The following is a 16,715-nucleotide window of genomic DNA, read 5'->3' on the forward strand; positions in this document are numbered from 1 at the left end:
CTTCGTACATGATACTCTATGGTGTGAAAAGTGTCCCTTACGAGGCGGTCCACTAGGCAAGACCTAGATTAGGACTAAGCATCTCTAGAAAAATGTTTTCTTCAATTATCAAAGAAATTGAACATGTAAAGTTTATTTAATGTCCAAATGCAAGGTAGCATCAGACAAATTCAAGATAATTGCTAAAAGTCTCAAACTCATTTTGACTAACATGAGACAAATGAGGTTCCACAAAGTTATAAGATGATAACGCAAAACTAGAGACTAGCCACTAAAACTGCAATTTAACACAAAACATTATCAAGTAGCGAATATAAGCATGAAACAATCATATTGAAGTTATAGGAAAAATATTTGTGAAAAATGCCAATATTACAAAATTATGGTTTTATTCTAGAGTCCTCTTAAGAATAGGTGTAGGATAGTATAGAACAAGGATCCAAGTCTTTGGCACCCACCAGTGGATGGGAAAAGTCAAAAGTACCTGATAAATTTGCTGCTGGTTTGGTCCATTGCTGCATGGAAGGTGAACCAGTTTTTCTGTTAAACTAGTTGACTGAGGGGGAGCCTCTTGACTAGATATGATCTTGTCTTACATTTTACAATATAGACTTTTTTCATTTATTTTTATCAATTTCCTTAATTTAGATCTTTGGGATGTTGCATAAAGAATGTTTACTGTCATGTTTTTATCTTTTGTTGAAATCATTGCATCTAGTTACTATGAAAGAACATGTTTATGGAAGACTTGGTTTGACCTAACTGGCTTAGACATGGACCTGATGATCAAATTTTTTTCATCTTTTATGCATGAATCTACAACTGAAACTAATTAGAAACAAGTCTGGATTAATTCCTCTAATATCCAATATGACTCAACCTTGTTTATGCAGGGGGTGCCTTAGGAGAGCCTCTCATTTAGGCTGTGTAACCAATGATTGTACATGTGGTACTTACAAACAAAAAGTAACAAATGTCGACTTTTCATCAGTTTGACTTAAAACTTTATGAGATGAACTCTAGGCCTGAGTAACATACCAACAACTGATGGAGTGACTGCACCACATTTTGTAGCCCAAGTAATGAGTGTAAACTGATTGAAAATTGAGTGCAACCAATGTTGTTTGTATCATACGATATAGTACAATACGTATTGTATCGATGTAAGAGATCGTATCTATCATATGTGTATCGCATGTATCATACGATGCGGTGCCAGTAGACTTAAAAATGGGCAAAACCGTGCTTTTATGTTTTTGGGTTTTAAAGAGCTTTTGAGGGCTAAAACCCTCATTCGTAGAGAACAGTCTGGAGAGCTTCCCATGCATCCTAGGAGCCGCAAGACCGTTTTGAGAGTCGATCATTGTGCTAGAGAGAGGGCTTTTGTTATTTCGTCAAGTAAGATTGCATTTTCACCTTTTTCATCCAAATAAGTGAGTCAAGGTAAAAAAAGTGCATTTACACCATTTTTTCACTTAAAAAAATAAGTTAAGGTAAAAACTCTTTATTATGAGTAAAATTACAAAGCTACCTATCAAGGTAGAAATCAAGCTTCACACTCCTCCAACAAATATGTCCTCAGATGAACCAGCATGATAATGGAGCACTCAAGTAATGAGTGAAAACCGATTGAAAATTGAGTGTAACTATTGTCATAATATTTTTGTTTATGTAATATGAAAGTATGAGTCTTGTGGCATGTTCTTAATTGCAAGATATTTAATATTTTACATTATTCTTGTGAGATAGTTGATGTCTGATGATGTCTTATGCAGTTCATAGAGACATGTATGCTTCATATGTGATTTTATGGTTACATTTTGTGCATTTCATCATTGTTTTGTGTGTTATGATTTTTTAGAATTATTGTTATTTTCTGTTTTTTTAGATTTTTTATTTTTTTTCAAAATTTCTGATTTTTTACAATACGTTATGATACATATCTTCTTGGGCCCGACTGATACGGGTTACGATACAATACTTACAACCTTGGCTAATACCATAAATTCAATGTTGTTAAAAGCGTGAAGGTGAAGTGAAGCGTCGTAACATCCACAAAGTGAGGCGTAAGCCTCGAAGCGATGAAGTGTAAGTATCATGATTAAATAATTAAAATATTCATAAATCAAGAAAATTTAAAAATTAGATAAACAGGCAATAACAGTTTGCATATAGATGAGTGTATTGCCTATACAAATTTAGCCACAATCACATCATAACAAAATTTAAAATTTTTAAAATTCATTCAAAAAATCAAAATTATGTTTAAGAAGTTTTTTCTGCTTATATTCGTGATTCTTTTTTTTTGACAGTTTTTGTTTCTTTATAACTATTATTATTTCAGTTTATGAATCAGAGGAAACAGTCAATTTACTTCATTATTTGTGAAAAACATAAAAGCTACACTTGCCATATTACTATATGACAAAGGGAACCAAATGAAAAATAACTCTTTAAGTTGGTGCTTTATGATACAATGCTCACATTAAAAACAAAAGTATGCATAGTTTTGATCTTGTTAATCCAAAAATGGAATGCAGTTTTGTTATTTTTCCAAACAATAGACTGGATTTTTTCTTGTTTAATACTAAGTATCATGCTTATAGTAGTGTTTTGTAAACCAAACATGAGCTGACTAGTCACTGGTTGGATGGTTCATGCAGAAGCTATGTCATATGGGTACGGGTACGGGTACAATGCGGGTACGGCGACACGGGATATATATATATATAATTTAATATAAAAAAGAGTAAAATGTAATTTAAAGAAAAAAAGAAAATATATATACATATATATCTTCCTCCCTCTCTCTTTCTTTCTCTCTCTCTCTCTCTTCGTAACCCTCACCCACTGCCTCTCTCTCCCTCTCTCCTTCTCTCTCTCTTGTAACCCTCACCCACCTCTCTCTCTCTCTCTCTCTTCTTCTTCTCCTCCTCCTCTCCTGCTGCCGAGGGTGGGAAGGGGGAGGGTTTCATAAGGGAAAAAAGAGGAAAAATAAAAAAAAGAGATTGTGGGTTTTGGGTTGGCTCTTAGTTGGATCAGACCCAACCCACAGACCCATGTACCTGTGCCACACTCAGTACCCGTACGCATGTCAGGTCGTGTCTCGACACGAGTACGTGGCCTATTTCGTCATTTCTATGTGACATAGTGCAGAAACCATGGATTCCATCCAACTATATAACAAAATCAATTCTTGGAGAGAGAGAGAGGGGGGGATGCTGCTGGTTCTCATCAATGCGTTGGATATCAGCCAGTACAGTTACTTCCAGAAGTCCATCATCTTCATTTGATACCATCTCAACTGGAGATGCAGCAGTTTTGGCCGGTTATAGGTGATTTTTGTGGCAAAAGGAGCTTAGGCAAAAGACGACAATGCATGCAAGCTATTTTACTGGGACATGCCACTTTATGTGGCGTACTCGTGTTGGCATGGGTACGGGTACCAGGCATGCTATTTTGCATGTCCTATATTATATTATATTATATATTTTCGGTATATAATATATATTTTCAGTATATAATATTATTATATTCAGTTTATTTTGAATTTATTTTGTATTTATGTGAAATTTAAGATATACATACATATATATAGTCGTGTCCCCGTACCCACATTTTTTGGAATTGTCGTGTTGTACCCTTCGTACCCATACTCGTACCCGCACCCGTACCCAGGTGACATAACATGCAAGCCGTGATGGGCAACATCAACCCCTCTCTCCTTTCCCCTTCTCATTTTGCATTTACTCGTTTTATGTAGTCATTATACTGTTGTTGGTCAATGGGACTTTGACTCTTCATTTAACTAAACCAAGATGTAACCTCATTGTGAAGTGTAACTTGAAATGAAGTGTGTCTCATGGGCTGAGGCGCACGCCTCATTAAGCATTACGCTTCAGCCCTGCGCCTCAAGGCATACGCTTCATGCCGTACCCACATTTTTTGGAATTGTCGTGTTGTACCCTTCGTACCCATACTCGTACCCGCACCCGCACCCGGACCCAGGTGACATAACATGCAAGCCGTGATGGGCAACATCAACCCCTCTCTTCTTTCCCCTTCTCATTTTGCATTTACTCATTTTATGTAGTCATCATACTGTTGTTGGTCAATGGGACTTTGACTCTTCATTTAACTAAACCAAGATGTAACCTCATTGTGAAGTGTAACTTGAAATGAAGTGTGTCTCATGGGCTGAGGCGCACGCCTCAGTAAGCATTACGCTTCAGCCCTGCGCCTCAAGGCATACGCTTCATGCCTTGAGGAGCAAGTACTTAACATTGCATAAATTGTCCCCACAAAATAAATTGAATGCCTAGCATTTTGGAGTATAGGAAATGGTGTTTCCAAAAGATAATAAGAAATAATAGAGTGATAGAAGTTTTTGAATATATCAATAGAAACTCTCTCTTGTTGGTTTTTTAGGGCAGTGGAAGACATATAGGATTTTGCGGGTTCTTGATGCAGGATTAAAATCATAATTTTGTAGTGTCTCAATAGTTAAACTATTGGAAGATGCAACCGGGTTGGATATTAATTGGACTTGGATGCAGAACACAATCATATAATTGATATATTTTGGTTAGACAGTTATTTGGTCCAAATCATCAAACATCCCTATTTACAAAGTTTATCTAGATGAGTTACTTGTGGTAAAACTTGCATGAATATAACAAAGCGGGTTCAATGGCAAATTTCTGAGTTATGATGCATAACCCTATTTATTTATTGTTTCACGCCATACTGTACAATTTCCTAGCCTTTTTATCATGCATTATCAGTTCAATTTATTAGTAGTTGCTCTAGATTGGATCATTTTAGTAAAGAAAAGGTAAATTGGATTCTAATGAAGTTCTCACATAAAATTGTTAGTTGTAACTTGTGCATTGTGTCTTCTATTTTGCCATTTGAGTAGTGCTTGGATCTTAGATTGATGGCAGTATTGATGTCATATACTAGTAATTATTTGTTGTCCGATATTTCCTTTTTAGTCTCTTTTGACTTTGTGGTGGTAGGTATGTTCTGCATTATTTTCTTGCTTTGTTCTATGCATTGCTTCTTTTTTAAATGATTGTCTGTTCTATTAACAATACCACCTAACCTATAGCTGTAAAAGTGTCATTTACCCATTTTTCTTTTCATGGCTTGTAGATACTACAAGAACTTCTCTTCTTGGTCAGGTTTTTGTGACATCATTACTTTCAACATGCCACGGTAGAAGATTGCTTCCTTACAATCTGATCATCATTTGGTTCTTTTTCTTTGTTAATCATTTTGAAGCTGCCGGTTTGCAACCATTAGGTGGACTAACTGAATCGTTCTATCTATCTGTAGGTATTATTGTGACTATTGTGATACCTACTTGACACATGATTCGGTAAGGGGATTTTCTCTTTGAATGTATTAAACCTTGGTTCACATTTACATTTTTTTATCTGGTAATATATCTTGTTGATTATTATCTGTTTTATTATTCTTATTGCTTGTTGACTATATGGAGTGGATTTGAGTAATGTGCACAAATTGCAACTGGACTGGTGGCGTTTATAGAGGGAGAGTTATGAAATGCACCCAAATTCTTAAAGTAAAAAGGAAATCTCTAAGAACAAACAATGCATCTAATGCAGCTTAAACAACGTTGTCAAGACTGAGATCATTAACACTATGAGTATAGTTATTCTCAAGGCTAAATGAGGTGCCTGTGCGATATAGCATGATTATAGAGCAATATTGTAAAATTCATATTACGCTATATCGTAGTATTGTAACCCTAGGCGATGATGTCTCACTTAGCATTAGGGAACTATTATTGGGTTATAATCAAACTGCATGGTATGGTACGAGTGTATTGTGCCATATTGTATGAGTTGGCGCTCACTGGGAACATCAAGTTTACAACTGAGTTTTTTAGCTCATCCAACCATTTTCGGCTGGCCTTTTTAGCATAAAATTTTTGACCCCATTTTCACACCCAAAACACAAGAAACACTGTTTTTTCTGATTATGTATCATTTAACCCCAAAATTTTGAGAATTTTCATGGTTTCACCCTAATTCAAGCTCTAAAAGCTGTTTTCCACAATATCTACTTTGTTCACCCCTAAAAAAAGTATTTTTGTGTAAATTTATCCCTATACCAGCCCATTGGTACTTCGTCCAATCTAATTAAGGCTGGATCTGTGTAATATTCATTTTTGAGCCCTTTCCTGTGAAAAAAGGTCATCTTTCTTAAGAGGAGTGAAACAAACATCTTCATGGGAAATATGATAACAAAAGGAAAAAACAAAGCCTCCAATTATACCACATATTTCCCATGAAGATGTTTGTTTCACTCCTCTTAAGAAAGATGTTTGTTTCACTCCTCCAATTATACAATAAAATTAAAAATTGAGTTTTAGTGCATAAATATGGTTTCTAATTTAATTTTATGATTTTCAATTTTTATTTATTTTTCAATTTTTAATTATTTTGTGGCATATCTTATGATTAGGGCTGCATAATGAGCCGAGCTTGATCAGGCATTCAAGCTTGATTAAGCTAGATTAGCTCAATTAAGCACGTCCAATTGTGTCATATGGCGACTAATTTTAGGATATGTATTATTTTTGTTGTCTTGTAATCATAAATCCTTCTTTGAGCCAAGTGGGTAACGTGTATACCACGTATGCATGAGGTCTTGGGTTCAAATCCTGCCCTCTATGCAATTGATTTTTTTAAATGTAAGTTAATGTGGCTCGATCCGAACTGAGCCGAGTTTGTACACAACTTTTCAAGCTCGGCTCAATTCGAGCCCGGCTCCTGTGCACCCTTACTTGTGATACAATGCGATATAGTTTGATACACTTGTATGGCTGTATCCTAGGCCCTTCTGATACACCTTCCAATACCATTTCTATAACATTGCTATAGAGTCAACTTTGCCACACTGGCATGGATGCAATATCATTTCACATTATTTCAGACATCTGGTTTACACTCTAATTCAAATTCAATGAACACGCTTCTGTTAGGTTTGGCTATCATGCTGCAGTCCCTGAGTGTTATAGGAGTTTATTTGCATGTAGTTGTGAATGCAAATTAAGGTTCCTAAAGAATGTTAACCTTTTAACCATCCATTTGAAAGGGCTTGTTGAGCTAGAATTACTGGTGCCTATGCATGGATGCTTTTCATTTTCTGGTTTGCCATTCTTTCCTCATGCCGTTTTGTGCATAATTTGTATATCACCATCAAATTCAGTGGCTGTTGTGTGATATACATGACTTAAAAATTACCTCTAAGATATCATGCAATTGGTAGGTTATTTGTGTTGACTGCCTATATTTTGAGATTTTGATGTGTTGTTTTCTATTTTGATCTCATTATCCAAGCGGTTCCTCCTTACCCTTTTGAGTATTGATGATTTGTTGTCAAGTATTGCATTCATGCTTTGATATTCCCTTCCAATGTTGTTGGACATCCATGTTCTAACTCATCCTGACAACTGAGTGTGGTAGCTAGCTCTATTATGGCCTCCCAGGCTCCTACCATTGATGACCTTTTGTATTTTTTCTTTTTTTTCTTTCATACCAGCCATCGGTCAGAAATCAGCACAATGCAGGGTACAAGCACAAGGTATCTTTCTCAAAGACTATCTTGTATCGTGAATTTGTTTATATTTTGGTGTCTGTTGACTAACTTCTGTCTTTGTCAGGCCAATGTGCGTTCTTATTATCAACAGTTTGAGGAGCAACAAACTCAAAGCCTAATTGATCAAAAGGTCAAAGAACATCTTGTTGGGCAAACTGTGTATCAGCAGCAAGTTGGTGTAGCTTTCAATCAGCATCTTGTTTCTCTCCCATCAGCACTTCCAAGACCTCGCCTTCCTGTCTTGCCACCTCCTGTAATGCCTATTGGTGCTTCACAAGCCCCTGCAAGTGCATCATTGATGCTAGGAGTTCGCGCTCCTGTTCTGCCACGTCCAGCTCCTGGTACTCCAGGTATCAAAAAGTTCAGAGGGTTTTTGCTTTTTATTTTGTTGCATTGAAGATTTTTTCTGTGTGTGCGTGCGTATGTGACACACAGATGCATGGTAATAGTTTATCTGAATGTAAGTGATGCATGAAATCATTTTTTAGTGCCAGGTGTTGTCTAGTTGTGTATGCCAGCTTTCAAATCCAATGAATGTTCTGGAATTTTGATTGCTTTGGTTATTGTTTATGTTTCATGTCTGTGGTTTGATGCAAACGCATTGCTCTCATTGAATACTACTTTATTTACATATTTTCCAATAAAACAAAATTTATTTCAACTGCATGTTCTACATTTAAAAAGTGTTTTTCTGATAAATTGGTGCTTAAAAAATTGTGAACATTGTATTTTATCAGGAGGGGATAGTACCTAATGACACCAAGTTGTGTGGTGTATCCTATATCATCTTTTCCATTTATTCAAGTTTGGCTGCTTTTCTTAGAATTTTTAAATTCATATGCGCCATTTTTTCACGCTTAAGCCTTAATCTCAATTTCATTTTTGATACTATTATAAATCAGGTTCTTTGGGTTTTCTCTGTGGAATTAATTCAGATCCTTCCACTAGCATGAACAATTGGTTTGGTTTTTTAAGTGGAAAAGATGTAATGTGTTGATCATCCTAGTCCTCTTGTGTTAGATAACTTTGTTCACATTCGTTGTGGTTATAAACTTTTGCATTTATTGAACTTCATTAGTATATGCAAGGTTGCAAGTATTGTATCGTTACATGTATCAGTCGGGCCCAAAATACAATATGTATCGTATCATAAAAATTCATAATTTTTAATAAAAAAATTCCAAAAAAGCATGAAAATTTTAAAAATAGCAAAAATTCTAAAAAATCATAACAGGAAACAATGATGAATTGCACAAAATATGACCATAAAATCACATATGAAGCATTTATATCTCTATGAGCTGCATAAGACATCATCAAACATTAACTATCTCACAAGAACAATGCAAAATATTAAATATCTTGCAATTAAGAACATGCCACAAGACTCATACTTTCATATTACATAAAAAAATATTATGGCAATAGTTGCACTCGATTTTCAATCGGTTTTCACTCATTATTTGAGTACCCCATTGCCATGCCGGATCATCTTATTTTCAATTGGAAAAGTATGGAGCCTGATTTTTACCTTGATATAAATCTCTAATTTTTGTAGATCCAACTTTGAGGTAAGTTTGCCAGGGGGCTGGCCATAAGGTGAGGGTTCGAGGGCATGAGCCCACGAGGTGAAATATTTTTGGATTGTAGTTTTGTAATTTTACTCATAATAGAGATTTTTTACCTTAACCCACTTTCTTGAGTGAAAAAATTGTAGAAGTGCACTCTTACTTGAGCAAACTGCAAAAGCCCTCTCCCTTGCGGACGGATCGGCCCCCAAATCACTATCACGACTCCTAGGGTGTGTGGATCAGAGTTACCGGAAGTGCCTAGGTGCATGGGGAAGCGCACTTCCCCGAAGTGCGTTTCGGAAGCGCAAAACATCGCACTTCCGAAATGTGCATGGAAGCACGCTTCCCCCTCGCTTCCCCAATTTTTTCAATTTTTTTTTGTAGTTTTATTTTTTTTTGGCTTCCCCCTCGCTTCCGGTTCGCTTCCTATGTCACATGGGTGCGGGCAGGGGCGTAGCTAGGAGTCATGTGAGGGGGGGGGGCAAACAGGGTTGTAGCAAAAAAAAAAATCGGTGTGATAGTCTGGGGTTCGGGGGCAGCGTCCCCGAAAATATTTTTTTTGCGATAAAATAAAAAATGGCTACAATTATTAATAAAAATCTATTTCATATGGACAAATCAAACTATTTGTTGCAGTCAGGGCTGGGCTGGGCTAGGACTGGGCTACAAAATGATTAAAAGTCTATTTCATATGGAATCAGGGCTGGGATAGGACTGGGCTTTTAATTTTTTTTTTAACTGCTCTGGGTGGCAGGACTGGGCTACAACCCAGTTTTGCCCCCCCCCCCCCAGCTCCGCCTATGGGTGCGGGTGCGGGGATTCGGCACTTCCAAAAAAACCGGGTGCGGGGGTGCGGTAGGGGCAAATATATATATATATATATATATATATATATATATATATATATATATGGATCAAAATGACCCTGGGTGCGGTCAACACACCCAGGGTCGGGTTGACCGCACCCGGTGCCGCATCTGCACACGCGTCAAGTCGCGTTGACGCGGGTGCGGCACCTTGCTAGCCGAATCCTTGTTACATAGTTCGCTTCCTAGGTCGCTTTTGGTTCGCTTCCAAGACGGTTCGTAATTTTCTTCTAAGTCATCCCACGCTTTCCGCTTCCTAAAATTTTGAAAGTGCCTCGTTTCCCGCTCCCGCTTCCTCGACTGGTAACTCTGGTGTGGATACCCCTCTAATGGCCTCTACACAAATGAGGAAGTCGGCTCTCAAGAGGTCTTTAAAACATAAAAAATAAAAAACAAGTTTCAGACATTTTTAAAGTGCACCGAAGGCATATCGTATGGTATACCTTATATCGTACGATACAACATGATACAGGGTTGTATCATACGATACATACAATACGAATACGATACACACTCGTATATCACTTTTGACCATAGTAACTGTATGTATCGTATGATACTTACAACATTCAATATATATATATATATATGTGTGTGTGTGTGTGTGTGTGTGTGTGTGTGTGTGTGTTTAGAGTGGATATACATTTACCCTAGGTCAAGTGCTAAAGAGCAGTGATTAGAGTGCTGCCAAATGTACAAAGTGGTAAAAGAGAAGGCTACACGTTTTTTTTTTGGGGGAAAAAATACTACCATATATGGCTAAATGTGGGTGGGATACAGATTGGTACCTAGTAAACCCTTATCTGTTTTCAAGGACATGGAACCTCATGCATATAGCTTGTGAAAGTAGGTTGGATTGGAAATCTCATGCAGTACTTAAATCGATATGAGCATGAATAAATGTAAATGCTTGTAAAATCTGCCTAAGCTGGATTAATTCTTACTCGTCATATTTTTATGTGTAGCACTAAAAAAGTAGTATTAATCATGTTAAATATTTAGCTAAAAATTATCATTTTTTGCCTAGGAATAAACTAGCGACGGTAGATGATTGACTGACCAAGCCATTGGATCACCGGGCTAACTTGAAAATAGTTCACCAAACATGGGTTGACTAGTTATGGGATCGTAAACCTACACGGCTTGCTTTTGACAATGTAGAGCCATGAATGTGGATATGGTCCATGGCCACCAAAGATCTTAATAGTTTTTAGGATGTCATGTTTATATAATTTTTAAGAATATTCCAAACTATCATGATATATTTTGTTGTGAATAAAGCATCATGATAAATTGAGAGAAATTCTTTGAAATTTTTTTATTTTTAATGCTGCTGAGGTGTTCACAAGAAAAACTGCTATTTTAAATTCTTGAGTAAGGTCCTTGCTGATATTATGTTGAGACTGATGTTGGAGACTACAATGTGTACAAAATGCAACCTGACCAATATCTGTGCATTTCTAGCGCTACTATTGAACTAGTACTCTCAGAAGCACTTGACTGTGTGTGTGTGCACACGCGCTGGCTCCTCAAAGACTAATTATTTAAGCAGAATATGTATTGGATTGTCACCCATCTCGTGTATTTTGGCCTTTAACCCTAGTCTTTTTGAAGAATTAATGTCTTATGGGTTTATCACCATGTTGATTAGACAACTCTTTGACAGCTTTTGGCTTTTTTCATGCAACTTTCTTGGATCTATGTTTAGTTATCTGTATTAATTCTTCTGAAGTCTGTAGCATTCAAAGTTTTTCTTGTTTCATGATGGCTCTTTTGCTTTGGTGAGTGTGTGATTTCATGCATGTATGTGAATTGGGTGTAATAGTCTCTTCCCATTGTGAGACCAATTCAAATTTCAATGAGTCCACTTTCACAGTACATCCAACATTTACGAGGAAACCATTTTGTAGCCTTTGTTGATTCTTAAATTACTGGCTTGTTAATTTCATACTTGTATGCGTCCATTTGATGCTGACTGTGAGAAGTAATAATGATTTTAGGTATCCCTTGTGTCTAGGAGAACACATAATGGGAAGTATCACATCATGTGATTCCTGTATTTACTTTAACATCTTAAATAATAGTCTCACAAAGACAATGGGAGATTGGATTCATTCATGCTAAATGTTCTACATATCTAAGTTAAAGTGTTTGACATTGCAGGGTATATGGAATAATGCTTTGAAGATATTGCATGTGTGAAGTTCTGCTTTCTGTCCGCCAGTAGGTACAATATCTATATTTCCATGATTTGCTTGTGATTAGAACGACCAAAGCAGTTCACTTTAAAAATACACATTATTTAGCACACATACTGTAGGTTCCAGGTCTGTTACAATAGAGAATTTTCAGGTCCCAAACAAATTATGGCCATCCTGGTACCCTGGTTTTGGTAACTATGTGCTTATCTTTTGCTTATGATGGAGTTTATTGAGGTAGCGTTGTTGGAAATAACTCGGTTAATGTGCATATGAGACAATCTTCCCTAGTAGTTACAATTATAGGTTGTTGGAAGTCGCTAAGATTAGAGGCAATTGAGACCAGTTACTGAGAATTGCTTGGTGGTAATAGTTCATTCTCGTCATTCATTGCTAGCAAGAGGAACAATCACGTGAAGAGAATTGTAGATCACTATCCACTTTGAAAACATACCATTCACTGTTTTCAAACTGTGGCCATCATCTTTGGCGATGATGGCTGTGGTGGTGATGAAGTTTGTGATTTCAGTTCAGGAGCATTGAGACGACAGCTGATGTGCACCTTGAAGCATAGGGCTGGGCAAATGCTGTTTCCTGGCCCTGTTTCTTGGATGGACTGGACCCTATCAGAGCCCGGCTTGGGCCGGACCACTCATTATGCCCATGGACATAAACTGGGCCGGGCGAGACCATATGACCTCAGCTGGTCCCTAAGGACCCTAGCAAGAGAGAGCAACTGGAAAAGGGGGAAATACCAGCATCCCCCTGTTCCATCTGCAGAGAGAGAGAGAGAGAGCTTCCGCACTTTTGGTTGTCACCAATTGTTGCAAAAGAGGGATGGCCACCGAGCATGCCGGTCATCGGGACAAGAGGGTCGAAGGTCAAACGATAGTTCAACACTGTTCAGGTAGTAAGTGACTAAGAGTTTTAGATGTTAGGGATGGGTTACAGCATACACATTATATATTTTCAGTTAGAAGTTCTCTTTGTTTAATTTAGAGGCTGGGTCATCCGCATCAACCTGCAGCATGGATGGTATCCGGCTGGGCTAGGCTCAAAATATCCAGCCCAGCCCAAATGGGCTGGTTACTTCATGGCCCACAGGCTGCCCAACCCATAGCATACCCCTAAAAATGTAGCACTCTTTTTATCAAATTGCACTCGCATGTGTACACGGTAATATAAAGGCATGTGTATCTGCAGAGACTTTATTCATGTGATTTCGGTCACTTAAGCCTGCTTTGCATCCACTCTTGGAGTCGTGGATGTTGTACATGTGTTTTATATTTATATATATACATATATTTGATATATGTATATAGTTGTAGAATGTATTTTTAGGATCTTATTCATTTTGTGTTTTTTATTTATTTTTTATTCTTGTATATTGTCCCCTTTATTAGGGTCTTTTTTGCCCATTTGAGCTAGCAGTTAGGCTAGGTCTAACGGCTAGTTAGTTAGCCATTGGGACTAGTCCAATGGCTAATCCTCTATCCTTTAAGTGTATATATATGGGGGTTAAACCCCTTTGTAATGTCATGCTTCTCTTGAGCATTTTATGATTAATGAAATAATATTTTTATGTATTGTGTATTAAGCCCATTTAGGGCTTGTGTGTGCGCTCTTGAGTGCTTGTTCTTGCCCTTAGTGGCTTGCGTACTTCCCTTGGTGGACTTGTGTTTGTGCACTTCTTTGCCTATTTTCATTACATGGTATCAGAGCCAATAATCTCTTGATCCTTTTGGTGGATCTTCGTGGTGATCAAGCCTCTTCTTGGAGAACATGCCAAAGCTTTAAGCGTCCATCACTCTCTCTATTGCTCATGATGGAGAAGGTGTACATGTTTGTCATGCCCATCAAGTTGAATGGCTCCAAATACCGGAGTTGGGCCTCTACTATGGTGAACCACATCTTATCTAAAGGCCTTATCAAGTACATTGAGGTATATTGTAGAAGCCTCAACTTTTATTCACAAAAATTGCTTAGGGGAAATTGAGGTTCCTTGAAGAAGATGAGAAGACTATCGCCACTCTTGAGTTTGAAAGACGACACATGGAGTGGCGGATGGACAATGCAAGAATCCTAGCATAGATCGTGTATACCGTAGATGCTTCAATTCTTGATAGTGTGGCCTAATTCAAAGTGACCAAAGAAGTATAGTTCTTAAGAGACATGTAGACTATGAAAGACATGAGTAATTGGCGGAACCTTTTACAAAAGGATGATGTCTTTGAAGCAAGGTGACAAAACCATCTCTTACTATACAATGAGATGAACCTTTTACAAAAGGATGATGTCTTTGAAGCAAAAACCATCCGTTACTACTCTACAATGAGATGACACTTCTTTGGAGGGAACTTGTGAAGCCTAAATGGGAAACCACTGGGGATCTTCGTCTTAGACAAGAACAACTCAAAAGGGAACAATTCTTTATGTTCCTTAATGGTCTAAGACCCGAATTTGAAGGGGTGAGAATGATGCTACTCCATAAATCCAAAATTTCTTCTCTTCGAGAGACTCTTACCCTATGTCACATAGGTGTCGGTGTCGGTGCGGGTGCGAGAGGGTATATATATATAACAATTAATAGTAACACTAATGAAATAAAAAACATTTATCATATCATCAATTCATCGTGCATGCAATAAATCAAATTAACAATCTACAATTCTATTCTTCATCATAAAAACTAACACCACAATTAAATCAACCTAAATATATTATGAAAACGATCAAACTAGTAAAGCAGAAAAGAAGTAGATTATACTAATAAAAGAATCAGACAATGCATAATTACATACCAAAGGTATATTCTACACAATGTGTATGACGATAAGGTAATAATCTTAATAATTTTTATGCCTCATCATCAAATTCATCACAAGAAGGAAGAATAGGCTCAGATAAGTTCATGTTTATAATGTTGAAATCATGCTTCCTCTCTAAGTCACACTCCCCTGGGTTTACATCCCAAAATTTGGATGATCCTTGTCTGCATTACAAACCCAATTTGAAAATGTTAAATATTTGCATACTTAAATGAAGAAACTAAGAAATAGTCAAATAACTAAGAGATCAATGTATTCCTCATTGGTTTGCGAAAGTAATCAAAGATTGGAATGAACATAGACTAAATCCTCTGCACACTTGCTGGTGAGTTTGTTTCTGTTTATGTTGTGGATTTGAGCATATGTGCTCGAATTCCTTTTACAACAAGATGAACTAGCAAGATAGGATAACAATCTCAATGCAAGACGTTGGAGAAAAGGTGTTTCTGATCCATATGTTGACCACCATGTGAGTATATATATTCTCCTTATCTCTTGTTATTAATGCCTGTCCATATAACCTCGAAGATAAAAATATTTCAAACCTATGTCACAGGGATTCGGCTAGCAGGGTGCCGCACCCGCGTCGATGCGACTCGACGCGGGTGCGGGAGCGGGTGCGACACTGGGTGCGGTCAACCCGATCCTGCGTGTGTTGACTGCACCCAGGATCATTTAGGTCCATTTTTTTTTTTGATTTTTTTTTTATTTTTTTTTAAAAAAAATTGCCCTATGAAATGGGCTGCGATTTTTTTAAAAAAAAAATCTGCTGACAACAACTGTCTGTCAGGGCTGCGATTTTTTTTAAAAAAAAAATTCTTCTGACAACAGCTGTCTGTCAGGGCTGCGAATTTTTTTTAAAAAAATTCTGCTGACAACAGCTGTCTGCCAGCTGCTGACAGCAGCTATCTGTCAGCTGCAGACAGCAGCTGTCTGTCAGGGCTGCGAATTTTTTTGAAAAGAAATTTCTGCTGTCACAACTGCCTGTCAGCTGTTGACAGCAGCTGTCTGTCAGGGCTGCGAATTTTTTTTTTAAAAAAAATCTGCTAACAGCAGTTGTCTGTCAGTTGTTGGCAGAAAAACCAGCATCGGAGAACCCTCGACCCCCTTTATATATATATATATATTATTTTTTATATTTTTGCCCCTACCGCACCCCCGCACCCGGGTTTTTTGGAAGTGTCGAATCCCCGCACCCGCACCCGTACCCATGTGACATAGTTTCAAACTCTTGTGTGACTTGATTTAGAATATGTGATTTTCGATAAAGTCTTGTCACATATTTTTATACCTTGATAGCTCTGGGTCTAAATTTGGAGGGACACGACCAACACCACCTTCCTGTCACTTCTTTGCATAATATTTGAAATTGAGAGAATGTGTCATGCAGTGCAAAGGAGTGTTCTTATCTCATCTTCTGACTAAAATTGAATGTATATGATTAAAAATTTCTGAATCATCCAATGCATGATTTTTTTCTCATGCTTGAAAACTACAACTTGTATTTTTTCGATCATGTTATCCCACATTTCATAAAATTTGTGAACCATGGCTCTGTAACGAATCAATGATGCACAAATATAATGCCAACAAAGGGCTACACAAGTGCACAACAAAACCGTG

General features: G+C 37.3%; 1 protein-coding gene across 5 annotated transcripts in view; it reads left to right on the top strand.

Moving 5' to 3' along the window:
* LOC149813940 (U1 small nuclear ribonucleoprotein C-like) overlaps positions 1 to 16,715 on the top strand; it is a 34,289-nt gene that overhangs the window by 972 nt on the left and 16,602 nt on the right. For 3 of the 5 annotated variants that reach the window (XM_089992427.1, XM_089992429.1, XM_089992428.1), the window contains exons 2-5: positions 5,155 to 5,217; positions 5,338 to 5,380; positions 7,573 to 7,614; positions 7,694 to 7,979. In XM_089992427.1, the coding sequence (XP_089848553.1) occupies positions 5,210 to 5,217; positions 5,338 to 5,380; positions 7,573 to 7,614; positions 7,694 to 7,979 (379 nt within the window). In that variant the 5' untranslated portion in view covers positions 5,155 to 5,209. Of the gene's footprint in view, positions 1 to 5,154; positions 5,218 to 5,337; positions 5,381 to 7,572; positions 7,615 to 7,693; positions 7,980 to 12,229; positions 12,538 to 16,715 lie in introns of those variants that run through there. The other 2 variants (XR_016428375.1, XM_089992430.1) reach the window with 2 other exon arrangements.

Source organism: Nuphar pumila, chromosome 16, assembly GCF_984573655.1.
Source record: "Nuphar pumila chromosome 16, dmNupPumi1.hap1.1, whole genome shotgun sequence".
NCBI classification, from domain to species: Eukaryota; Viridiplantae; Streptophyta; class Magnoliopsida; order Nymphaeales; family Nymphaeaceae; genus Nuphar; species Nuphar pumila.